At 40.3% G+C, this 26,287-nt stretch overlaps 2 protein-coding genes across 2 annotated transcripts; both read left to right on the top strand.

Annotated features, from left to right (window-relative positions):
* The first annotated feature begins 1,920 nt into the window (after positions 1-1,920).
* On the top strand, positions 1,921-6,556 carry LOC133978677 (cytochrome P450 1A1). Its single transcript, XM_062416963.1, has 7 exons — positions 1,921-2,199; positions 2,279-2,896; positions 3,656-3,779; positions 3,912-4,001; positions 5,473-5,596; positions 5,801-5,887; positions 6,274-6,556. The coding sequence occupies exons 1-7, from the start codon at positions 1,921-1,923 to the stop codon at positions 6,554-6,556; spliced, it is 1,605 nt and encodes a 534-aa protein (XP_062272947.1).
* Positions 6,557-20,732: 14,176 nt separating this feature from the next.
* anxa1a (annexin A1a) lies at positions 20,733-25,881 on the top strand. The gene is made up of 12 exons (XM_062417079.1): positions 20,733-20,768; positions 21,361-21,434; positions 22,273-22,363; positions 23,010-23,104; positions 23,192-23,305; positions 23,594-23,684; positions 23,838-23,917; positions 24,550-24,694; positions 24,786-24,881; positions 24,981-25,039; positions 25,144-25,266; positions 25,383-25,881. Exons 2-12 carry the CDS (start codon positions 21,375-21,377, stop codon positions 25,440-25,442), a joined length of 1,014 nt encoding a protein of 337 aa, XP_062273063.1. The 5' UTR covers positions 20,733-20,768; positions 21,361-21,374; the 3' UTR covers positions 25,443-25,881.
* The last annotated feature ends 406 nt before the right edge of the window (positions 25,882-26,287 follow it).

Raw genomic sequence — 26,287 nt, 5'->3', positions numbered from 1 at the left:
AAGGAAGGAAAAAGAGGGATAAGAAAAAAAGAGGGAAGATGGGAAAAAGAGTGAGGAAAGACAGGAAGGAGAGAATGTGAAGGAAACTGGCAAAGGATTACAAAGTGATGATGAATGTAAAAAATGTTAAAATGAAATGGGAATAAATCTGCCAACAATGTATTAAATTATTATATTAAAAGCAGGTGACTCTGCAGTTCTCATATGAAAGTGGACAAATCTGTGCATTGTTTTGCTCATCAATGCACAAATATCAATATTGTAACAAATGTTTGAACTTCATTACTATTGCTGACAAGTATTTTCACAGTGTAGCAGTGTAACAACTTTAAGGCGTGACCAGCAACTGAACAGTATATGTGAAGCTTTTAAATGATCTTCTGTTATTGTTGATAACATATCAAATGAGTGTGGATTAAATTTGTGTTTTTTGTGCACACTTTCAGGTGTTTGCATCGCATGTCATCAACAAATCCCAGCAGCCTGCAGCCTGTCAGCATGACCTCAGTCCAAACTGCAGGGAAGTCAGTCTAAACAGATGGAGAGCGCCCCCTTGTGACACATGACAGAAGTGATACTGCACATAAAATAATACTGGTGTCTGTGAACCAGTGAGGAAGTGCTGAGATCAGTTAGTTAAAGATCCCCTCCAGACACATTTATGTGTGTCTTAATAACCTATGTTTACACCTATTCTCCCTCTCTGAGAAATCCAGCCTCTAAATATTCAAATATTTCTAATTTTAAAGGTCATCAGATGTGTCTGACTTCACTCAAAACTCAGTTCTCAGTGGATGTGAACTGGAGGTTTCATGTTTCCACATCACACTTGTGTAAGCTGCATATTGGACAACAATTGGCTTCAAACTAGTTGTGGTGTTCTTAAATTCAGATTTAAGGTGATACATTTAGAGTACTCTAACTAAAATACTCTTAAAGTCCTACATTCAAAGTTTTAATCTCATTGACATCAACATATCTTTTTCAAGGGAGTGCAGTTTGTGTTTGAAAGAAAAACAAATATAGACAGGCAGATCAAAAGGTTATACAGCATCAGAAACAATCATTAAATAGAAAATTAAAAAGTACTGACTAAGTACTGATTATGGCCCTTAAGAGAATGAGGTTTCAACAAATTGTTTTCAGTGATGTTTTCAAAATTTACACTACGATAAAAATTCATATACGTATTTGTGTATGTTTAAAGCTACTAATGACTTAATGTCATTTTCCTTCCAAACAGTTAAAGTAAATTCGCAAATCTTCAAAAAATGCAATTTAGACGGCCTCCAACTGTTTGTGAGGGCGGACCTAGATGAGAAGGAGAGTAAGATCTGGAGAGGAGGGGCACATGTTGTGAGCGGTTCCGGTCTGCGGTCAAGTGGGCCGATGTGGTCTCTGGCTGCCTGGGCCGAGCTGGTCCTTCACCGTGAGCCAAGTTTATCGCCATGTGTGCCTCTCTATTGTGCGTGGATAGCAGCTCCATCTGCAGGGGGCCCAGTTGTGGCTGAAAGGGACGTCCTGGACTGTGAGCAAGTCTGATCAAAACGTTTCCGAGGATCAGACTTCAGACCTTTGAGTAGTGTTGTGGTCTCTGCTCTGCTCTCTGCTGTCCTGGACCAGCTCTTTTACACCAAAGTTACAGTGGATACTGCATGGTGAGTTTTCTATCAAAAATGTCTAATTTCTATATCACATTTCTATCTTCTTTCTTTAATTTTTTATCTTTTCATCTTTCTTTTAGTAGCTTAATACTTCTTCTGAAAAAATTATCTTTTTATTTTTGACAAAAGTCACTATTTATTGATTTAGACAAATTTAATGATCGGCCTCTTTTTCTTTCTAATGAACATGTGGTCACATTCTGCGAGTTTTAAGGGCCTCTCCTTTTGTCTCCACTTTTGTAGTAAACCTGCCATGATGAGACTGATGTTTGCGACTTTGACCATCAAGGAAATCCCTTGTACCTCTCTGTCTAGTGTCACTGTTGCTCTGTGTCTCATCACCCTGCTCCTGATGGCCCTCAGGGGCCGTAAGAGCCACAGATCCCTCTTCCACCTTAACCATTACTCCCAAATGAAATACCCTCCTCCTCCTGGCCCCACACCCTGGCCGCTTGTTGGTAATCTGCTACAGATGGGGGACCAGATTCATCTCTCCCTAACCCAATTGAGGCTACAGTATGGTGATGTTTTCAAGGTATAAAATGTGTGTTTTGTATGTTTTATAATGGGCAGTGGGTCAAGTATTCATTAACTTCTTCTTTCATACGCTGCAGATGCGTCTGGGCTCTTTGACAGTTGTCGTACTCAGTGGATACACCACTATCAGGCAGGCGCTGGTTCGGCAGGGGGATGCTTTTGCTGGGCGACCTGACCTTTTTACATTTTCTGCTGTAGCCAATGGGACTAGTATGACCTTCAGTGAGAAGTATGGACCTGCCTGGATGCTGCATAAGAAGCTATGTAAGAATGCTCTCAGGTCTTTCTCCCAGGCTGAGCCCAGGGGTTCAGGGGCCACCTGCCTTCTGGAGGAGCATGTATGTACTGAGGCTGCTGAGATGGTGGAAGTGATTCGGGAGCAAGCTGCTAAGGGGGAAAAGGAGCAGGATATGACAGGTATAGATCCGGTGATGCCTCTGGTAACATCAGTGGCAAATGTGGTCTGTGCACTCTGTTTTGGGAAAAGGTATGACTACAATGACAAGGAGTTCCTCACTATTGTCCACATCAACAATGAGGTCCTGAGGATCTTTGCAGCGGGGAACCTGGCTGATTTCTTCCCTGTGTTCCGCTACTTTCCAAGTCCATCTCTGAGGAAGATGGTTCAGCACATCCACAGGATGAACGGATTCATGGAGCGAAGCATCGAGGAGCACATCAACACATTCGATAAGGTACAGTAAAGAGGCTGGCAGATATATTGTTTCTGATGTGTGACATATCATTTAGGACACACTGGAATATAATGCAGAAATACACACTGGTGTGATTACACTAAGGAAACCATTGCTGTTTTATATGATAACATTTGGGAGTTAGCTATTCTAACAGTTCATCTTGACCATTACACTGTCGCCTTTGTAACTGTTAATAGCAAAAGCAAGGAAAAAATGTAACAATTTAAAGGGTTATTCTATTCTTGCACAGTGAACAGTTTCACACACAAAATATACAGAACAATTTTCAGGATAGTCTAGTATGGTGGATGGCGTGTCTGTAAGTGTTGTTTTTTTGAAGATCTGTCCGACTAATTTGCTGCCCACTATGTAATCTGACATTGCACTCATACAGTAGTAGCTGTGAGTGCAACTGTAGCCAAAAAATAACAAACAAGTTCCCTGGGAGGGACCTTTGTTCTTGTGCAGAAAAGCTAAAATGTTCGCACGCACTCTAATTAGGAATTAGCAACCTCCTGGAAGACACGCGTCGTACCATAACTGATTAATGTCTCTTCCCTAATTGCTCCTTTTAAAATTAAATATCTATTTCTGTTTAACCCCAAATAAACACAACTTGATTCTTCAGTGATAGAGTCAAAGATGACAATGATTTAAGAAGAAAGACAGCAAGTCTACAACTGACAGTTGATGTATCATATTGTGTGTGCGTTGTTGTTGTTGTTGTTGTTGTTGTTGTTGTTGTTGTTGTTGTAGAACTGTATCCGGGACATTACAGACGCTCTGATTGCACTTTGTGAGGACAGAGAAGAAAATAAGGATACATCAATGCTCTCCAACTCTCAGATCATTCACACTGTCATAGACATCTTTGGCGCAGGTCAGACACACTGAAAATGATGATGAGTAGCGCTGGTAGTAACAATCAAATCAATCACAATGATGAAGGTGATCGACTCTCCATATTCATTGTTGTTGTTGTTGTTGTTGTGCTGTGTGTGATTTCCAAAAGGATTTGACACCATCATTGCTGGTTTACAGTGGAGCCTATTGTACCTCATCAAGTTTCCAGACATCCAGGATAGAATACACCAGGAGATAGGTACTGTCTCATGTATTAATATGATATTTAACAGAGAGTGCCCTGTTTTTTCTCTGTGTGTCAAGTTAATTGTTTTTGTGCATGTTGTGATTGTATTTGTATTGTGATCTATTATAAAAAAACAACAACAAAAAAAAAACTTTGTGGTGGAGAGGTTGCTTGCCATACAATATATTTGAGTTTATTTGAGATATGATATCTATGGAGTTCAACACCAGATTTAGCTGTGGTGTTATGTATTCCAGCATGTACAGAGAAAAATTCAACAAGGTGAAACCTGTTTTTAAGAACACAAACATGTGAAAATGCATTCCTCTGTAACAAATGTATTAACCCAAGAGTATCCAGGCATCTGTGATTTCTGCTAGAAAATATCAAGATTGCAAGTGGAATCAATAATAAAAACCCACCAATGGCCAACCCGAGTGCCCTTTCTGGACAGACAGAGGAACTCACAAAAGATTAGTCCAATTTGCTGACGCTAGAGCAACTTTTGAAGTGGGCTGACAGAACTGGTGCTGCCTGTTCTGAGGCACGTTGCATTTTTACAGAGAGGGAGAGAGAGAGAGAGAGAGAGAGAGAGAGAGAGAGAGAGAGAGAGAGAGAGAGAGAGAGAGAGAGAGAGAGAGAGAGAGAGAGAGAGAGAGAGAGTGAGTGAGAGAGAGATAGGGGGAGAGAGAGGCAGAGTGAGAGAGGGCAGTAAGAGGAGACGTGATGAATCAGATGGAGAGAGGGAAGCACAAACAGCCAAAGAAAGGGAGAAAGGTTAGAGAGTTGTCCCAGACTGACACAAAGGCAGTAACACGCAAGGCATCAAACACACAGTTTAATGTTCTTCACTTATTTATCATTCACAGTCAGGATTCACAAACAGGAATTTGATATTAGTTTGATTAACAGACTGAGCAACTTTATTTATTTTATCAGGAGCCTTATTAGAATGAATCATTTTTAGTCAACTAAAGTCAACTAGTTGACTAAAATGATTAATATAATCGTTTTTAACAATGAATTAAAAAACATTTGAATTAATCTGACAGGTGAACATACAGTATGTCATTGTAATGATTTGTAAAGTTCATGTTTGTGTATTTTTCATCATGTGTAAAACATCACAACGCTGTGGTGTGAACTCAGGTATCACAGAATATGAAGCCCCAGTTTACTCCTGGTACTTACCAGTTTGTCATGGGGAAACCTCCTGGTGAAAAACATAGAAATGTCTCACTTCCTAAGTTAAAGATGAGAACCTGAATGTTCCATTTGTTTTTCATTTCATTGGCCGAGGAAGTACAGGTTGAACTCAACCTTTGGGTGATCCAAAGGTTCTTTTTATTGAGCTGCAGCGTTCAAACAATCCAACACATGAATTTAGATGAAAGTTATGTCTCAGGTATGTAAAAAATGGCTGCTCAGTTTTTCAGAAATTATCAGTTTTGTCTTTTGTCGTTCCTGTTGTTTTTTTTGTCAGATGACCACATTGGCACAGCCAGATTGCCACGTTTTTCAGATAAGCCCAAGATGCCTTTCACTGAGGCTTTCATCTATGAAGTGTTTCGTCATGCTTCCTATGTCCCTTTCACCATACCTCACTGGTAAGCCAATAGTTGTGTTTATAGTGCAGTCGCAATCAGCTTCTTAATTTCTCACCAAAAAATGTTCTGTATCTGTATTATTGTCTGTGCTTTCCTCACACAAGCGAGGATCAAGTGGAAATGCATCAATCAGGAATCAGGTCTTCAGGGGTTTCAAGATTATCTGTAATGTTGTTAACTTTCCTCTCCTTTCCACTCTTTTAGTACCACAAGAAACATTACCTTGAATGGATACTTCATTCCCAAAGATACCTGTGTCTTCATCAACCAGTATCAGGTCAATCATGATATGTGAGTAGCTATCAGTGATCAACACAAAATTATGACTTTGAATATGACTTTTGGATAAGTTTTTACTGTTGTTACTGTCAATAAAGGGTGTGCAAAATGCCTGCCAGGTTTATGAATTGTATATTTCACATTTGCCTGAAAGTTACTGTTATTGTTTGTCTTAGAGCTTTGTTGAACTACAGTGTTCAGGGGTGTGTTTTTAGGCAGTTTTTATATTGTGTGGCATTGACTCAACATTCATTCATATACGTATTGAATCCTCATTCAACATCTCACTTTCTGTTGATATGTATGTTTTCTTGGCTTCCATGTGTTCCATTTAATTAATGTTAATTTTCAAATGTGTCATCAGTTTAGTGATCTTTATGTATTTATCTTCTTCCCAGTGATCTTTGGGGTGACCCAGACACATTTCGCCCTGCACGCTTCCTGAGTTCATCGGGGCTTCTCAATAAGGAGCTGACTGAGAAGGTTCTCATCTTCGGCATGGGGAAGAGACGTTGTCTTGGTGATGGATTTGCACGTTTGGAGATGTTTGTCTTTCTCACCACATTGCTCCACGGGCTGCAGATCCAAAATGTTCCAGGGCAGGAGCTGGATCTCAGCACTGATTTTGGTCTGACTATGAAGCCACATCCTTACAGGATTACCATCTCCTCGAGATTTTAGACCTAAAACTCAAATGATGTTCTGTGTGGACCACAACACAAATCCTATTAATGGATTAGTTTCTTACAATAATATTAAAGGTGTAGTGTGTAGGATTTAGTGACATCTAGTGGTGAGGTTGCAGACTGCAACCAGTTGAATACCTCTCGCCTTCCTGTGTAGGAGAACCTATGGTGGCTGTGAAACTAACGAAAAAACCATTGGGTTCTCTCTAGAGCCCATGTACTGTGGAAGAGGATACAGGATAAACGGCTCATTCTATAATAATGAAAATGCAATTCTTATTTCTAGGTGTTTATACACTAATTAAGGCACAAAATGAATATTATATTCCATTTCTGTCAAGCCTGTTCCACTAGATTCTAGCACTTAATTTTAGACACTGCACCTTTAAATATTACTGGTGTTGTCGTTTTACTATTAGCCACCACTTTTGGCTAACACAATACCTGCTACTGTACCTCTCAATCAGACATACCATAATTTGTTCACAGACTGGAGTTTCTGAGGTTGCAAATGTGGCCAAACCATGAGCACACCTTTAAACAATAAAAGGGAAATATATATATACAAATGTGTTTCTCGATGCTGGCAAGGTGACACCTTTTCATGCATGAGAAATTGAAAAATAGTTTTAAAAGTTGTGTCGATTGTAGGAATAGAACTAACAAAGTTAGTCGGGTTGAGTCCATCCGCCTTGGTGTCCCACCACATTAATAATTTAACTACAGCCCCTCATTAAAAGCCTTTATCTTAACTTATTAGTTACAGTTACACAATGAGGGAGGGAGAGACAGGGTGTTACAGAATGGTAATCAGCACTTCAGGCCTTAAACTCTGTTCATGCAGGGTTCATCCTCACTCTTTCACTTCCCTCTCTTGCAACTTTCCTCCAATCTCCTCCCCATCAGTTAGAATCCATCTCCTCACCCCTCTCATGCCCCCATCTTCTTCCTTATTATCCCCCATCCTTGGCTCTTGAAGTTTAGCTTCAAGGCATACATTGTCATCTGCTCCCTTCAAGTCTCCCCCAGTGACTCTTTAAAGGATTGACAAAAAAAAATATATTAAGAAATAGTACCCCCATTTTTTTTAACATCCTCATCCGCACCCATCAGTACTGTGAACTCCCACACACTTTCATTAGATATAGTCCCTGACATCTTTAAGATGGGTAAAGAGTACAGCAAAGTTCGAAATCAGGCAGTTCTATTTTCATAAGCCAAATGTACAGAAGCATAGCAGCGTCCATTTGAACAAAAGGGGAGTCGGGAAGAATAACTTATGGGAACTTGTTTCTTGAAAGATACAATACAACAGTTTTATCTCTTTTTAACTGGTATCTCTCCGAGGAACATCTTCTGATGGTTAATTTTCTTTTCCAACAGTGTGCCAAACCTGTAACCCCTCATGTCTCTCTACACTGACCTCTACGAAAGCCCAGAAATTGTTGTAAAATGTCAAGATTTTTCATCCAATTTTTTGAAAGGAAAGGAGAAAGGAAACGTTGAAAGGGGTGAAATAAAGGATATACTATTAATGATAAAAGTACTCAAATATTAAAATGTTGTAAAGTGGAATAGTAGTTTGATGATAAGCTTCTAACATTTGCTTTGTACAGTGAACATCATACTCTGAAGTGAAACTTGTAACATGATAATAAAAAAGAACAAGCTCAACTTCTGTGTTGCACTAGTCATTTTTAGATTTTCAAGTATATTATAATTTAAACCTTCTCACCGTACACTCTCTGACTGTCCTCAGTGATCTCCAGACCTGACAGCAGTCCTTCAGCTATTTACTGCATAAACCGCATTTATCCCAGTCGGCCTGTGTGTGGTCATGTATACAAACCCTTTACAGTGACTTGGTTTGTGTTGATTAATTAACAAAACACACCCAGAGGATGAGACCACAGCCACCTCATCAACCCTGTTCCTTTTCTATGTGCTTTCTATAGCTCCTAGCTTTGTCCCTCACTTTGTTCTGGTCCACAGAGCTCACAGTATAATTTAAACCATGACTGTCATTAAAGAATAACAAATCACAGGGAACATGTGCTGAGTGGCCTCTGATCCAAAGCAGCCAATAAGCACGCAAAGCTAGGAAACACAGCTCTAATGTGCCATAACAAAGAGAACCATTTGTGGGGCCCTCAGTATAGATTAAAAACTCTGAGCAATTCAGATTGGGCCCAATTGCAGACAAAATACAGTCTACTTATAGAAACTGTTAATCCCCCATCAGTGCTGACATGCCATCCTAGCTCAAACAATGTCTGTTGAAGCTTTGACTTTGCTGTGGCTTCGTCTGAGCCAAAACCTTATGTGAGACAAAAACAAAACAAGGAGAAGCTCCTCAATTAAATTATTGCTTTTCTCCCAGTTACTATCAGTGCATTTAAAGAGAAATAATACCCTGGATTTAATTTGATGTAGTAATATTAAAAGCCCTACCCTTCTTACAGTTGTCTTTACTCACAATGATGAAGCTCTAATTTTAGTGAACCTGTCTGGAAAAAGAAAACAACAATAGGACAGGGGCTTTGCGTGTGTGAGACTGTCCATTTCCAGCCCTGTGATATAACTCCCGGTAACAGTAGCTGTAGCAACAGATTGGCTCTGGAGACTTAACCTAACGAGCTCTAATGGGCTACAAAGTACACAAGACAATAGGGGTGCAAATTGAATACCCAACTGACTTCCTTTTTGCCTCTTCAGTTACACATGGGGCCTCGTATTGTGGGGCCTCCTTCTATAGACACCCATTAACAAACTGCACGCAAGCCCCTGAATGCAACTGTTGGTGGCCACGAAGTAATGTCCCATCTCTAAATCTGAATATGTGTATACATTAAACATGGAATTGTTTAAAATATGCGCTTTTTCAAACACAACCAGCTTTATAACCAGCTCATAAGCACACACAGCTTCATCATTGCCTACAAATTAAGTCCAGTTCAGACCTCCTCCTCTTCCACTGTCTGTCCTGATCTCAACTTCATGATCACCTGTCAGAAAAAAAATGACTATGGATGTATCAGTGTGTTCATCTTGATAAAATTGTCTCTCTTTTATTCTTAATGTAAATTCATGTTGTGGCTCTACTGACATTAATAAAAGTAACAAACCTCTTTTAGCTGAGCAATCTCTTTGCTTTCCACATTTCTCTGAGCACTGTTGGTTATGGCCTTTACTCTTGTTGCGTAACTGGAGGCACATCTTTACATTAGGGTTCGGACTTTGTTTGAATTTGGATAAATGATAATATTTATCTCAGTTTTTATCTCTTACAAGAGTGATGTGAGCGTCTCATCAAGGTTGCACTCTGAGGGAGAGATGTTTACAATCATGAGTGTTTTAGCGTTGCCACCCAGGGAGTCCTGCATGACCTGAGGGGGACCAAATTTGAAATGAGAAAGTCAGATGTATGTGTGTCCAAGAGAAGCCATGGTTGAGATATAATTGGGTTTTTTCATCACCTGGGTCAGCTTGTTATTCCGGTACGGTACATGGGGCATTTCAGCAGACAAAGATGATATCACATCACCGAGGGCACTAAGAGACTTGTTAATGGAGTTAGCCTCCTGCAGAGGAGAATAGTGGTAAAGGTGATGTGAAATATTCTCTGATACAGTCAATCACTTGAGCATTGGTTGGTAAGTCAATATATAGCAAATGAGTAAACCTTCAGCTGGTGATCCTTGGCTCCAGTCTTGGCGGCTCTCTCACTGCCTGCCAGGTCCACCAGGCTCAGCTTCCCAGTGCTCACACTCCCGTTGGTCAAATTCCTACTCTCTACCATGATGCCAACAATGAGGTGGGAGCGGGAACTCTCCACATTCATTTCTTGGGAAACAAACAAAAAATCGTGAATACTGTTTCTTTTGAAATATTCTGAGCAAACAGTGGCATATTGCACAGCTTTTCTGCTTCATGGTCAGTTGAAGTCAGTGCATTTATGAGTAGTTAAGTACATATTAAAAATAAAATACATATCTAATAACTTATATATAGTACTTTAATAAATCATAAAAGCATGTGAGCTTTGTCTGATGTCAATAGATTATATTTTTAATTGTAATTAATAATTTTGTATTTCTTAGTCAGCTCCTCGTTACTAATACATCAGGTCCTTCATGTGAGGACTTCAATGACCTGCGTGTATCTATAAAACAATGTTGCTCCTCTTCCTACTGCACACTGAGTCACAGTTTGGCAGCTGTGCCACTCCCTGCTCAGTCCATTAATGATGTACCAAGCTACTGTACCGTCACACTGACTGTAACTAACACAATTAATCCAAACCATTTAGCAGGCCTTGTTTGAACTGGGCGACATTGCACGGTATAGAGAACTCACTGGTGGCAGAAATGTGTCGGTTGGCGCAGGCCTGCTGGAACAGAGCGTAGAGCTCCTGGGCACTGGAAGCCTCCTTTGTCTCTGCTCCTTGGGCAAACACAACCCCCTTTCTGTTCCTCTTGATCTCAACCCGCCTGGCTTGTCCATGGGACTGGGGCTGTGCATGGGCCTCACCAGCCAGGCTCACAAAGAGGTCCTGCAGCCTATCGTTGTACAGCTCCAGCATATAGGCCGAAACCTAAGGTAGAGTGATGAAGAAGTATGAAGAAGAGGAGAGGAGGACATGGGCGGGGAGGGAAAAAGGGAAGTGAGACAAGATGAAAGAGATGAGCAATGGTTCTTATATACCTTCCTCCCAAATAATCTAATTATATTGGTGATATACTGCTGAGATATTGCTGTTACCTTGAAGCTGAATTTGGTGCTGTTTTCTTGTATGATATCAAATATGGCATTAAAAGATCTCGGCATGAGCCCGGGGTTCTTCTGTTCCTTGTCCCCAACCATGGTGAAGGTCTTCCCTGAGCCCGTCTGGCCATATGCAAAGATGCAGACGTTGTAACCATCAATAGCCGACTGGATCAGTCTGTGGTAAAAATAACTCCTGAGCTGCGGAACTGTCAACCGCTCAAACATCTGTAGAGTATTGGATTACAGGTCTGCCAAGTCACCTCAGTCAATTTAATAGTAACTGTACCTTTAGATCAGGATGAATTGGCATTGATTTTGTATATTTATTGTGGATCAAAACATGCACATCTGCGGCCTATTATATGCTTGTTAAGGCATATATTTTTAAATCAGTGTGTGTGTTCATGTACAACTCACTGGTTGGAATGTCTTGCTGTTGTTCACCCTCCCACCACTTTAGAAAACTAAACCTTTGCCCCTGGTCTCACCTGTTGGTGTCATGAAACAGGTCTTCTTGAGAGGTTTCAGCACTGAACACCTGGTCAAACTGAAACTCTCTAAGCCCACGTGGGGTCTCCACACTGACAGTGTAATCATCTATTTTATCCACAACGATGGCCCCACCCTGCGCAGTCTCGGTTTGACTCACTGGTCGAATTCGGCAAAACACCCGAATTTTACCTGAGGAAATAAAAACAGGGACATGAAACATTAAAAAAACTCAAAATACCGGTAGCAAGACACCATCACATGTGGTTAATTTCATAATGAATCCTAATGTATACCTTTCATGTCTTCCACCACATTGTAATATTTCTTCCTCATTGTCCTTTCTGAAGTGTAGTTCTCAATGATCTTCTTTTTCTCCTCTTTGACTTGCTTCAGCTTTACAGACAAGCATGACAGATTGATGTAAAACGTGGGACCAGTATTAGGGGATTGTGGTCACTGGGTCGTCACATGAATGTTCCTGCTCATTCCTGAACGATAATTGCACCTCAACAATATATTTAAATCAATGGTTGAACATAATCTATAGGTGCCAAAACTAACGGGACAGGCATGATAGAGTGCTGCAATCCTGACCTCATCTTGCAGCAGGAGAAGTTGCTGGCCAACACTCTTCGCTCCTTCTGTGGTTCTGATTGTTCCTGGTCCCAGGATGTCCTCCAGTTCTGAGACTGCATCAGAATCTGTGCAGAAAAGTAAAAAAAACAAAACAAACAAACATTGATATAAGTAATGCTTGGATAATTGGATGCTTGCATTAGCTGCAAGGAAGCAACCTTGTGAAGATGCAGATATTACATACATGTATTATTATATAATTATTCATTTACTATTGATTTGTCATTGGTTGAAGGATCAGAATATTTAAGATATTTAATTACCATTCACGAGAGGGCTTTCTCCAGTTTTGATACAGTCTAAAGCCAGTTGAGAAACCTCGTACTCCCTCACAGTTTCTTGTAGTAAAGACAAACGCAACTCATATTCAGCTGACCTGAAAAGTTCAAAGTACACAAAATAAAGCTCATAAATAATAAGTTGGCTCGATTTGATTTCAACCAATTAAAAACTGCCATAGTAGTAACAAAAAAGCCACATATTGATTATTTCTGCAAACTGCTTCCATGGTCTCTGACCTGTCTTGGTCAGTGGTTTCCTCTTCTCTGTCATTGCTATATTCTCTGGCCATCTGTAGATGGTACAGTTTGTCTCTGGCTTCAACCAGAGCAACATGATTCTCCTCAATCATCTCTTCCAAAAGAGCTCTGGCCTCAGCCACAGCAGAGCAGATGGCATGAGCCTAAAACACAAAACACTCTAGTGTTACAGTGTCAACAGAACAGAATACCTATATAAAAAGGAGGATGTGTATGAAAACAGAGTAAAACATATCTCTTTACTAAAAACACTAAATATTGAATTAAAAACATTTGACACAAAGACAGTTAACAATTGATTTACACTAAACTTAATTTTATTTCTTGAACAGCACCTTGTGTATGACAGTGGGAAGTAAAACGCTGCAGGGTGGCTGAGGGATGGGGCTCCTTTCTGCGTCCAGCAGTTCTGTGAGCTCTCTCTCCCTCTGATACAAGCTCTCCTTCAGCTCCTCCAGGCGGGCTTTAGCCCCCTCCAGTGGCTGCTCAGACTCACTGCAGGCCTGCAAATACAAGCATGGCTCAGACAATATCTGCCAGCAGGCAAAAGTGCCAAGTAACCAACCTTTTAATAATATAATACAATTATTAGTTTTACAGAAGTTTTGCCGTCCTGGTAGCCAAAATATCATATATCTGTTCTGCATTCATTAGTTGTGGGTGTTGAATGTCAAGACAATAAAAGTGAAGACTAAGAAAGTCTAGTAAATGTGCAGAATGTGATGTGGTGGTATTAAATCTTGAACTTGTGATGTAATGTGTGGTTTTTCCCCTGTTGTAAATGTGAGCTTCCCTGCAGTCCCCCAGAAGGTTGTTTGTTGATATGTTTATGATCTTAGATCAGACACCTCAGATTGCCATGGTATCAGGTTCCAACCCACCACAGTCTGCAGTTGAGCTGATAGTCCATTGTTCTCTGAGCTTTCACCTTCCACAGCGGCTTCCTGCTGCGGAGATGACACCATCAACATTTCTTGGACTTTCCCCACTTCCTGTCTGGCCATCTGCAGCTCCTGTAGAGCTGTTCAAAGTACCGTAAAAGGACATTTAATAAAGGTGTCATATTAGGCCAGTGATTACTTACACATCAATACATGCATGCAGACTCACTGGAGGCCTGGTGGCTGTGCAGGACGTCCAGCCTGTTGGAGAACAGCTCCAGCATTTTGCTCTAAAAGAAAGTTGGTCTGATAATTACTGAATGTAGTGACATAAAAACAGTTGCCAGTCACCTTGATGTTACTTGACTCAAATAAGGCCACAAGGGGGTGCTCCGGTTCAGAGGATGGCATAAGAAGAAGTGTGGTCTGCATCAGAATCCTAGCAAACCTTTTCTCTGTGCCACTGCACAGTCTCTTCTTTAGTCCTCCCTCTCTCAGCACTCTGCTCATCCAGAAGTTGCTTGTTCTGTGTACTCAAGGCCTGCAGGAAACAGAACCAGGAATATACAGAAAGACATGAATTACAATTTAATATTGCAACTGTGTGGACTGTTATGTGTGCACTTTCATGACTGATGAAGTTTGATGTAGAATCTGACACTGACCGTGACTTTCTTCTCCCACTCAGCATTCTTCTTCTCCACCTTCTCCTGGTAGAGGTCAAGGATTCTCCTCAGAGTGTTCAGCTTGTTCTGATAATAACATCTGATCCTCTGCACAGTCCATTCCTGATCACACAATATGCATTGCATTACTATTTATCAGCACACGTATGCACACGTGCAGATACCTTCTCACCTGGTTCTCCCGTGCTGTCATCTGGAAGTTCTCCTCCAGCTCCTGCACCATCTCCAGGTGTCTTTTCTTCATCGCCTCCATGTCCTCGGCTATCTGCAGAGTGCATACCACAGGCCACACTTGCAAAAATAAGTTTCTGGTAGCATATGATGATCAAATGCCTTCGAGGGCCACAGGGGCAGCATCAGGGTAGCCATGTGAGCATAACTGAGAACACAACATAGTGTCTGACAGTGACTGCATTGTGTGTCTGCATGCTCTGGTAGTAAACAGCTGGACACAGCTTTAAGTCATGCTAAAAAATATTCACAATTCACCGTTTCATAAGATAAAATAAAGGTTATTTTATCTGCTCTGACCCTGTTGGTGTACAATATGTATATAGTTTTGTGAGTCTTGTAGTACAGACTGATAATATTCTTAATAAAAGCTCTACTTTGAGAGACACAGGTTTTGCTCTGTGCTGCTTTCCTGCTATGATACTCTTTTTTTGTACCTGAGTGATGCAAAGTTCGGCTGACTCGTAGGGGATGTAGATCTTGACATCTTGTGATTGCTCAGCTGCTGTAGCCTGATCTGTCGCATCACAGCTATCTGACAGCTGAGATTCTGATTGGCCTGTAGAGAAAACCCATGCTGTATCATGCTGTAAATTACAATTCAGTTCAAAGCAGGTATTGCCCCAAATTCACAGTAAGCAGGTTATCAGTGATAGAGGATCTCACTTGTCCTGACATCATACACCTGCAGTATCTCTCATACGCCCTCATCTTCCTCTCCACTATACACAGATTCACACCATCACCCCTCCTCCTCCACTCTTTCTTTTTGCAGCACCTTGGTTGACCGCTTGTCCAGGGTGTTTCCTCCGATCAGCACCGATCCAACGTCTGAACGCAACCCACTTCTTCATCCAATGAGTTTTGTGATGAACGGCAGCTTGAGTAACGGAGCAAATCATTTGTGAAGGGTTGGAATCAACTCAACAAGTGGAGTAATGATCAAGAGAAAGAAGACAAGAGGAAAAAGACTGATAAGTCTTGCAACACAGATTACTGCCCACCTATTTTTCAATATAGTGCTATGTCAGTTGCACAACACCCTTATTAATCAAGCAGAGGCTGTAACTTAAATCATCATAATAAAGAACATATTCATATGAATCAGATTCACAAATTCATCTTCTGGTAAGTAGGCATGTGACGTGATGTGATATTTTTTCTCAGTTGATTTTTCTTTCATAAGAATAAAACGGAAAACAATAGTATTCCAGCAAACCAAACAATTATATTTCTGCTATTTAATTGAAGAAAACTGTGAGCATCGATAATCACAATTCTACTGATCAGATGAACCTCAGCAAATAGTTTTAGTGGCCACTGGATTTCATAACTTGCTCCTTTAAAGGTGTGTAAGTCAGTGTGTGTACACTCTAAAGCGAACAAACCAATCACACAGCAACTGGTTAAAGTAAAGACAAAGTTATTTAGCTTGTTACCTTGCCAGTTTTTCTGATGAAAAAAATATCAATATAAATGGTGGTTCATAATGTATTTATGATCATTTTCTTGGCTGTAAACATTTCTGACATGGGTGCAGTTTTCATTGGTGTGACATATGGTTTTAAAAATATCTTGGGGGGGGGGAAATAACACACATGAATCTCAGTCACGAAAGACACTTTTATTAATTAGATTAAAAACATGTTTTACATCTTGATTGTGATATTATTATGATCAGTGATTAGTATTCAGTTTAGTGTCTATTTACAGGTTAATTCTTGAATATTACATTCTGAATAATTTCTAATAATCAGTGAAGACAGTAATGTTATTAATCCCTGTTTATTTTTTATTATTGAAAGTAACACATCTCTGCTTATCTAAACTATTGACACATTCCATTAAATGGCTCCCTCTCTAATTATTTCATCACTCTCTGTGTCTAACATTCCCATCCCTCCCTCTCCCTTCATTGTTTCCTGGTACAGGAATGTAGGCGTGCCGTCATGCTGATGTTTTCTTAGCAGAAGCACCTTTTAGTGGACAAAGAGAAATTATGTCAGGAATTAAACACAACAGTATAGCAGGCAGAGTGAACCTAAAGGCAAAAAAACTGAAAAATAAGATGAAGATAAAACTTGGTTTGGAGTTTAGTTTGAGGTTAAAGGTCATTAGATAAAATGTTAAGATTGTTTGGTAATTTATCCAGTAAATGTGATTATGAACGTATGTAGTGTGTATGTTTGTTGGTTCTGCTGGTCTGACCTGCTGTGTTGTCTTCATACTGGTCAAACTGTGTGTTATGAATGATTGGACATGGCCTCTCATCCTCCAGCTCTGGTACACTGCCAGGTAAATCCTCCAGCACCTGTGCTGTCACTGGGGCCCGTACAAGCCGCGAGGACACCACAGGGTCCTCAGGGCTGGTAGACTGGTTAGTGGCCTCCCAGGCACCTGAGAATAAATTGACATAGGAGATGGTGTGCATGATGTGAAAAGGAAATTCAGACACAGGCAAAGAAATTAGGGATAGGGTTAGATTTTTACTCCTGGATTCCAAGTAAAAAAAGAAACTATTTATGGATGGAGCACATTGTGTAGATAAGACAAAATGTGGACAGATGCAGATGGAGGTGAGATGAAATACTGGAACAAAGGTGCAGCAGAGGAACAGATAGCTTTCCTGTAATGGAAACATCTGGACAGAAGATGGTGGAGCTTACAGTGATGCAATGCTGGCTTCAGACCTGTCTTAATATATCTTACATTTGCATGCATGCCATATCAAACTGTAAACCACACTTAAAAGCAAATTTTCAAGGATTTCTGCAACAGGCAGCATGACTACCACCTACTGTCACTTGATACTCTATTTGTATGGGTGCATGCATATGTGTGTGTGTGTATGTGTGTGTGTGTGTGTGTGTGTGTGTGTGTGTGTGTGTGTGTGTGTGTGTGTGTGTGTGTGTGTGTGTGTGTGTGTGTGTGTGTGTGTGTGTATGTTTAACTCTGGATTTAGTGGATCCGGCAGGCTTTCATATCCAGATTTGCAACCAAACCCTTCCAGGAACCCTTCCACTGCTTCACAACGGAGGCAGCCAGGCAGCTGAAATATTTAAACCTCATCTATCTTCATCTGTCTGCCTGCACCACTTCTCACTCAGAACAGATTTTTCTACAGCTCATAATCTGCTCTGGTGCTACTCCAGTGATCTTTTTCATATAGATATTAACACCAGGATGTCCTCACCACTGTAAAGAATCATTCAATTCATTGCTAATGTTTAGGTGTGTGTTGCTGTGCTTAATACTCACGTTGTTTGCCTGCAGGGGCCACAGAGTGATGTCTCCCTACTTTCTTTCCCAGAAAGGTCAGTGAATAGGATCCATTCTCAGCTCCAGAAGAGTTTACATACATCTTGAATACACTGTTACTTTCACTGCTGTTGTGATATTTGTATATGAAATGCAAATGGATCTGTCCAAAATCTGTAGAGAAAAGATCCTTGAAATCATTTAAAATCCACAAAGATCCTCGAAAGATGAATAATCTGTCAATTTAATTCGAATATGATTACCAATCCCAAAATATTTAATCTACATTAAAAACTCTATTCTCAAATGATCTACAGATGTCAAAAAGCTCACACCACACATTCACTCAGGAAGTGAAATCCTTTTGTCAGGCTCCCCAAGCTGCTAATACCACAAGCTTCTCAACAGGAAAAACTGAAAATCCCCAAGTTTGAGTTTGTGTCTATTTTTGTTTTTCAGTTTCCCTGCTTTCAAGATGCTGAGGAAAAAAATCGTACATTTCACTTAGCAGGAATGGGCACAATGCCAGTTCATTTGCCAAGCAACTTTATTTGAATCAACTGAAATTTTGTGAATTTCAACAGAGATCAAAGCTACAATGCTATGAAACTAATATATAAAACCCAACAGAATATACATAAACAATGAATCAGGCAGCACATTTGCTTTGAAATATTAGCAAAGTTGAAGAAACGGGGAAAAAAAGAACAAAATGTACCTGATAAATTGACTGCCTGTTCTCAGACCAGATCTGATCCCTTCAGTGTGATTCACTTTGGGTGCTGCTGTGCTGATCAGGAGGACGAGGACACATCGATCCTGATCTCTAAGGGGAACCAAACTCTCAACAGTCTTTAAATATTAAACCTGCGGAGATGGAGTTTCACCAGGTACTGGCTCAAACCCCACAAAGCCTGCTGGTAAAAAGATGCCCCAAACAGTCCTCAGGTTTCCCGTGTGTAAGTTAGAGATTGTAACTGGATGCTGTCTCACACTCACACACACACACACACACACACACACACACACACACACACACACACACACACACACACACACACACACACACACACACACACACACACAAGTATGTACGCATTCACATCCCTCTTTCTTGTTTTTATTTGTTTACATGGAGACCCCACACTTTCCTAGTAGCAGGGAATTGTCTTTATATATAGTTTTTGTGAACGGAAAATGATGTATGTCATATCTCCAAGAGCGGTCATTGTGGAATAAAACCAATGTCATGGTCATTGTGGAATAAAACCAATGTCATGGTCATTATGTTGCTGCATGTTCCTTGTTGTTCTTGGCCAAGTCCTTCTATGAGGATATTCTTTTTTTGACCAAGAGATTCATTTAAAACATTTGGACCACAGCTTGAGCATCTGTTTAACTCACCTTACTTAGAGATAAATCCGCCCCTGATACCACTTTAATGAAAATACAGCTTTACCGCTCCTTCTTTTTTCACAATCCAAACCCTGCCCTGACCATTTTCTGCTACGGGTGGAGAAATGATAGACAGACAAAGGCATAGATATGTGACAAACGTCATCAAGGGCCTGTGAAGTCTTGACTGGTTTGATACTCTCTGACAGTTTGATTAGATTGTATGACTGTGTCAGAATGATGCCGTCATCAATCAAATGTGTGTGTGTGTGTGTCATTATTTTGGCTGTTAATCTCAGCTGTGTGTAAGCAATACCCTCTGTTGAGGCATGTAGCCGACAGGTAGCGTCAGGCCCATGGCTATTCTGTCATGACAACATGGCACACCTTAAGGAAACTCATTACCTCATCAGACCTAGGGTAGAGTCCTTTTAGAAATGTGGTGGAATGGTGGTCTTTGCTCAGTTGTTCATGAAGGTTACGATGAGGTGTGGATCTAACAAAACCCATAACATGTTTGCATCCGAGTAGATAACAGCAGGGATGTCAAAAGGGAAAGTATAATTCATTACATCTATGGCCAAATGAAAAAGATACTTGTGTCCAAGACTTCGAAAAACCAAAGACACACACACACACACACAAACACACTCATGCTAGATGCATTGACGGATTATGTTTGCCAGGATGTTTACACTTAAGCTACCACCAAATATATAAATAGATACACAAGCATAGGTCACAAATACTGACCGATACAACAAATCTTACCAGTAGGCTCCTGGATTCCTTTAAAGGAGCACCATCTAATATATCAAATATCTGAAACTTCAAAATATATCAAAACCACTTCATGTATTTGAAATAGAGTTTGGACACGTCAAAAAGAATGTAACAGATAGCCAATAAAAAACACTTTTTGAAATTCTTCTGTGGGATTATATTCAAATATTTAATTGAATCTAAAAAAAAAAGAAAGTAGTCATAGTCATTTCAAACACAAAGACTCCCTAAATCTTTAGTAGTGATTTTCAATAAGATCTAATAAAATAAAATAAAAATCCTTTATTGAAAGATTACGATCTGTAACTTGATCAACACATGTTCTCAAGTAGGCAGCGTGACTGTTTTAAATCTGCTGGAGAAGGTTTTTACGCACGGCGTTGCGGTTTGGACGCTGCGCAGCTGTAGCAGGCAGCGGTTCAATCCAATAGCAGCGGTGGATGGGAGTATGGGCTGGGCCCGTTACTAGGTGGGGTTTATCATGGGTATAAATAAACTCCCTCTGTCGCTACCAAGTCCCTGGAAACTCAGTCCAAACGGTAAGTCATTTTCCTTCTATTAAAACACTCAACTTTGTTATCCAGCTCTCAGTTTAAGATTTTGGAGAAGTTTGATGCTTAGCGTAACAGGTTAAAGTTCCCTCTGACTCAAGGTGTTGATGTAACCTATGTGGGTGTGGTTAAGGAAACAACGGCGATACTTTTTCTGATTTATTGAAGAGAGAAAAGTGGTGTGCTGCCTCAATTACACAACATAGTTGTCACATTAGGAATATTAAAGTGCATGAAGGTAGACTGGATCTATAATATAGCCTAGATCTATTATACAGATCCATATTTCATCTGAGTGTGGGTGTAGCCAGGCAGACATGCTTGCCATTATATAAAACCACTAAACTTAACCCTACAGTAAATAAAGGCTGGTGTCGTCCAGGAGCTAATGAAGGAAAATCAAACATGTGTTTTTCTTCTTTCTTTTGCTGACAAGTTGAACAGACAAGAACTTTACTGAAGTACAAAAGAGGGGTCATTTCTACTGTGAATATCATACATACTTTTTAAATGTTTAACAATGGGTATAATATTTGGATTGTTTGAGTTGACATGTTTCCTTTTATTCTCCTCTCTACAGAACGCAGTCCCACCATGTCTTTCATCCAAGCCTTCATGCAGCAGACGGTCTATTTGGGCATGCCCGATGACTCAGTATGTAACTGTGCAGTGCTGTTCCAGTTGCTAAGGCCAACCACTCTGTTTTTTCCTTTTTTTCTCTTCCTGTGGTATGCTAGGGTGGAAAAATTTGATCAGCGTTTACGGCAAGGGAAAGAGCGAAGTGTTGGAGGATAGCGAGGAGAAAAATGAATGAGTGGGAAGTTTGAAACTGATAAAGGGAATGAAAAAGGAATGGGGCAGGGCAAGAAGATAAGATGATCGCTGTTATTAGAGTGAAAGGGAGCGTGGATGATAAAGATAAATGATAAAGATGACCATACTAAGTCTTATGAGTGTGTGACTCATAGAAGCAGGAATGTTTGCCCCTCCCTTTATAAACTCTACAAACAGAACAAAATGCTACTTCTCCTTTCCCTGGTTTCTTTAAGTGAACTGAGATAGGGTTGCACAACGTTATCCTGTATGATTGTAGTTTATGCTCTCCTGCTGCTGAGCTCATACTCCTCTATTATTATTATTCAGTCCTGTCCAATAGGGGTGTGAACAGGCATTTTAAAGGGCAGCGTCATGGTCCTTGGATGCATGGAGCAGAAAGGGCAGAAAGGGACAAGGCGGTGCCCACAGGGTCATAAAATCTACTATGTCTACTATGTTATGTCTGTTAACACAAATAACTGAGCTTACTGCCTCTTAGCTGGAAGATATGCAGGCAGTTGAAAAGGGGAGAAACATTTTTCAACTCTTAATGAGCACTTTTTCTCATCCAAGACATTTAAAAAATGCACTTACGCAACCCTCCCTCCTCTTGCACACCACTGGGTGGAAGTTGAGTATTTACCAACTGCATAATAATCTGTGATGTGTCTCTCAGACTCTAAGGAATGATGGAACAGTGACACCAGCGGCCAATTTCAGCCCCAGCGGAGATGCAGCAATCTTGGACAAGGCCATCAAGACAAAAGGTGAGTTTTAAGTGCACTTGAACATACAGGGAAAGCTTCAGAGCATGTGAGAACATGTGTTTGCTCAGGAATTGTGTCTTTATTTGAGTATAAGGGTCTGCCTTTTGCTGTAAGAACCACAATGCCACCTGCTGGTCAACATGCACCATTACTTAATTTCTGTGGTAGAAATTCACCTCACAGCTCAGTGTTAGACTCACAAGTCATTCACTCATAGAGACTGAGGACAATCAATCAGATTTCATTGTTAAAACTCCAAAAACAACCCAACTCCAGATGCAGAAATTGTCCAAACTCTTCAGGGCAGCCCTTCATATTAAGATATTAAGGTGTTGACATGCAGTTTGCTATGAAGGAGAATGGGAGGGGGAGCAGTTTCCAGTAAGGCGTGTCCTTAACAAAATTTGAGGGGGGTAGGTTTGTTGGCATCCATTTCCACCACCATTCAAGCTTTTAGAAATCCCCAGACTCCAGTACACAGACATCTCTGATTGTCTAGCATTGTGAGACCAGCTCAGTATGGGCCCACACTCTGAAGTAAATATACTGTAAGGGCTAAAATCTCCACCCAGTTGTATATTTGTCATTTCCAAACAGAAACAGGATAATAAAAGTTGGGTTTTTACTTAATATGTCATTTTTGCAGGTGTGGATGAGAACACTATTATCGAAATCCTGGTGAAAAGGAGCAACGAGCAGAGACAGCAGATCAAAGAGGCCTACCAGCAGGCCAGTGGCAAGGTAATGAGAACAACACAAGGATGTTCGCAGTGAGTACACACACTGTTACTGTTAGCTGTATTAACTTCTTTTTTCCCCCCCTTGTAGCCTCTGGATTCAGCACTGAAGAATGCTCTGAAGGGAGATCTGGAGGAGGTGGTGTTGGCTCTGCTGAAAACACCAGCCCAGTATGATGCCCAGCTGTTGAAACTGGCAATGAAGGTACACACACACACACACACACACACACACACACACACACACACACACACACACACACACACACACACACACACACACACACACACACACACACACACACACACACACACACACACGCCTTGCCATCATTGTTATTTTTAGTGCATAATGACCCTAACCCTAACCCACCCACTTCCTCATATTCATGTATTGTTTTCTTACTGGGAGGTGTTTTGTTTGGATTATACCATTGAATAATAAGTGACCTTGCTCTATTTTAACCTCTCTGTCCTTGCATCCATGTCTCAGGGTCTGGGAACAGATGAGGACACCCTGATCGAGGTTATGGCCTCTCGTACCAACAGAGAGATCATGGACCTAAAGAAAACCTACAAGGAAGGTGCGTGCCAATACAAGTGATACAGCATGTTACAATGGAAAAATACAGTTGCAGGAATATAGGAAAAGGTTTAAACATTAGAAATGCACTTGGTAAACCACAATTTTCAAATTGTGACCATCAGTATTTTATGTCTTCCAATGTTGTGCCCAGAATACAAGAAGGATCTGGAGGATGACATCAAATCTGACACAAGCGGAGACTTCAGGGCTGCCCTCCTTACACTCTGCAAGGTACATGTGTGTCTGCTCTTGCTTTCTGTCTCATATGGAGTGTTTCATTCTGTACAGTACTTACTGTTGCAGGATTTTTCAGTACTCTCTGTCAGAGCATCAGGATTCCATTAACATCTGAAACACTCCCTACTGTAACTGCTACAGTGACAGCAGTTCATTAAAAAAAAAGAAAAAAAGCACTATCACTCCCTCAACACACAAACACTAACACAACACAAATGAATTGGGTTTTTTATGGCTTTATATTTGGGCATCGTACACGAGCAGTACAAATAAAATATCATGAACATAAACTTTATCTTTAATACAAAAAGTGAAAAGCAGCATTTTCAGACTGGTGGCTAAATTAATCTTACATTTAATCATTTTCATTAATGCTTACTCTGTTTTTTTTAAAGCTTTTCAGTTGTCTATACTCATTATTTCTTATGCAAAACTTCCTTTACCACTTTTGTAGTTTTTATCCCCAAAAAATGTAGAAAAATAAAAGTGATCTTCTGTCCTGCCCTGTGCCATTTTGTAGGTGACCACTTCTTACGGATTTTTCATAAAAATATTTTCCGAGAGATACTAGACCCAGTTTGTTTGTGTTCAGCACTGTAAAGTTTCTCTGTTCCTCTTTATCACAGGCCGGCAGGACTGAAGGAGTGTGTGAGCAGCTGATTGACAGTGACGCCAGGGCTCTGTACGAAGCAGGAGAGGGAAGGAAGGGCAAAGACTGCTCCGTCTTCATTGACATCCTCACCACCAGGAGTGCCTCTCATCTTCGTAAAGGTTAGCTGGCTGGCTGCCCAGATGTGTAACATCCATTTTTTTAACTGTGTGTCTGTCAAAACGAACACTCTTCCTTTCTCTCTTCTCTCAGTATTTGAGAAGTACGGAAAGTACAGCAAAGTGGATGTGGCCAAAGCTATCGACCTAGAGATGAAGGGTGATATTGAGAGTTGTCTCACCGCAGTAGGTAAAGACACAAACTTCTACTAAAACTTAATTACCTGAATATATGTCAGTATTTTATGCACAGATCAAATGTTAATTTCAAATGTTATGTTTAACTTAGTGAAGTGTGCTGGAAGCAAGCCTGCATTCTTCGCTGAGAGGCTCAACTTGGCCATGAAGGTACAGTATATGTAGACTGCTACTCACAAAATGTCAAAAAGCATGCAGGATATTGTGACTACTTTCATTTTCCTTCACTCTCTCACTATTTTCTAACCCCTCAGGGTAAAGGAACCCGCAAAAACATCCTGACCCGTATCATGGTGAGCCGCTCCGAAATTGACATGAAGCACATCAAGAATGAGTACAAGAAAAACTACAGCAAAACACTCCACCAGGAAATTCTGGTGAGCAAACATTCAAGCAGTGGTAATGAAAATGAACCAATCAAAGTCACTCATTTACTGTTTAAAAAGGGGGTAAACAGTTTCAATATTCACACAGTTTTTTTTCTTTTCTTCAGGATGACACTAAGGGAGACTACGAGAAGATTCTGCTTGCTCTCTGTGGGGGGGAGAATTAATTGCTAATAAAAAGGCTATTAGTTCTTATACAACTGATGATCCACCACTATGCCCAGCTGTGGAAAATCACCTATAATCTCTTGACACATATTGTGCCCTTTTACTCTTGTGGACAACTGCCATGCCATTTAGAAGATATTAACAGCAATGAGCGAAGATAAACATGGGATCACTGCTTCAGCAGATATTTTGCGTAGTTATTCTTTTTCTTTCCAGTGTTCTTATCACATAGATTTAAGAGTTTGTCAGTGGACATGTGCTCTCCTACAGACTTAGTCTTCACTTATTACATTGTCATAACAGGTGTTTGAAAAGAAGCTAGCTACAGTGCAGCTCAAAAACAGTTGTATACAAATTTCCATGTGCCAAATTATATTCGGTGGCAGCAGTAGCCTTGAAGGAACTACATTCTGCAAATAAATGCTTTTTTCTATCTGAGTGGTTTCTGTTCTTTTAACCCCATGTCATGTTACACACTTATGAACTTACACTACACACCTGACAGACAGGAACCAACCAGTAATAAGATGTTTACCAAATCTATAAGCACAATATTTACCTGTTTTATAAATTTACTTAATTTCATATTAATAGGCTAGTGCTAGGGTTGCCAGGTTGAACAACCACATACAGTTTACCTACAATGTAAAAGCGGGTTATGATGAAGCCTCTAAAGTCCTAAAAGATGAAAACATTTTTATGTCTTGTGCATACAAGTTATGGATTGTGTGCGCACAACCTAATTAAGTATAAATTCATGTGTGTGAAGCATTTAACCCTGTTCTAATGATTCACAATCATTTATAACTGCTGGACTGATGACTAGTCAGTGAATATGACTATC

Source organism: Scomber scombrus, chromosome 4 (assembly GCF_963691925.1).
Source record: "Scomber scombrus chromosome 4, fScoSco1.1, whole genome shotgun sequence".
Classification (NCBI taxonomy): domain Eukaryota; kingdom Metazoa; phylum Chordata; class Actinopteri; order Scombriformes; family Scombridae; genus Scomber; species Scomber scombrus.
The sequence above is the reverse complement of the archived record's forward strand: the minus strand, read 5'-3'. Positions and strand labels throughout refer to the sequence as shown.

Bases quoted from the DNA above. Each gene is read 5' to 3' on its own strand.
- LOC133978677 (XM_062416963.1), top strand. From the start codon at position 1,921: ATGAGACTGATGTTTGCGACTTTGACCATCAAGGAAATCCCTTGTACC. The intron at 2,200-2,278 runs GTATAAAATGTG...CATACGCTGCAG, and splicing joins AGTATGGTGATGTTTTCAAG to ATGCGTCTGGGCTCTTTGAC. The intron at 3,780-3,911 runs GTCAGACACACT...GATTTCCAAAAG, and splicing joins CATAGACATCTTTGGCGCAG to GATTTGACACCATCATTGCT.
- anxa1a (XM_062417079.1), top strand. From the start codon at position 21,375: ATGTCTTTCATCCAAGCCTTCATGCAGCAGACGGTCTATTTGGGCATG. The intron at 23,306-23,593 runs GTACACACACAC...TCCATGTCTCAG, and splicing joins TGTTGAAACTGGCAATGAAG to GGTCTGGGAACAGATGAGGA. The intron at 25,040-25,143 runs GTACAGTATATG...CTAACCCCTCAG, and splicing joins GGCTCAACTTGGCCATGAAG to GGTAAAGGAACCCGCAAAAA.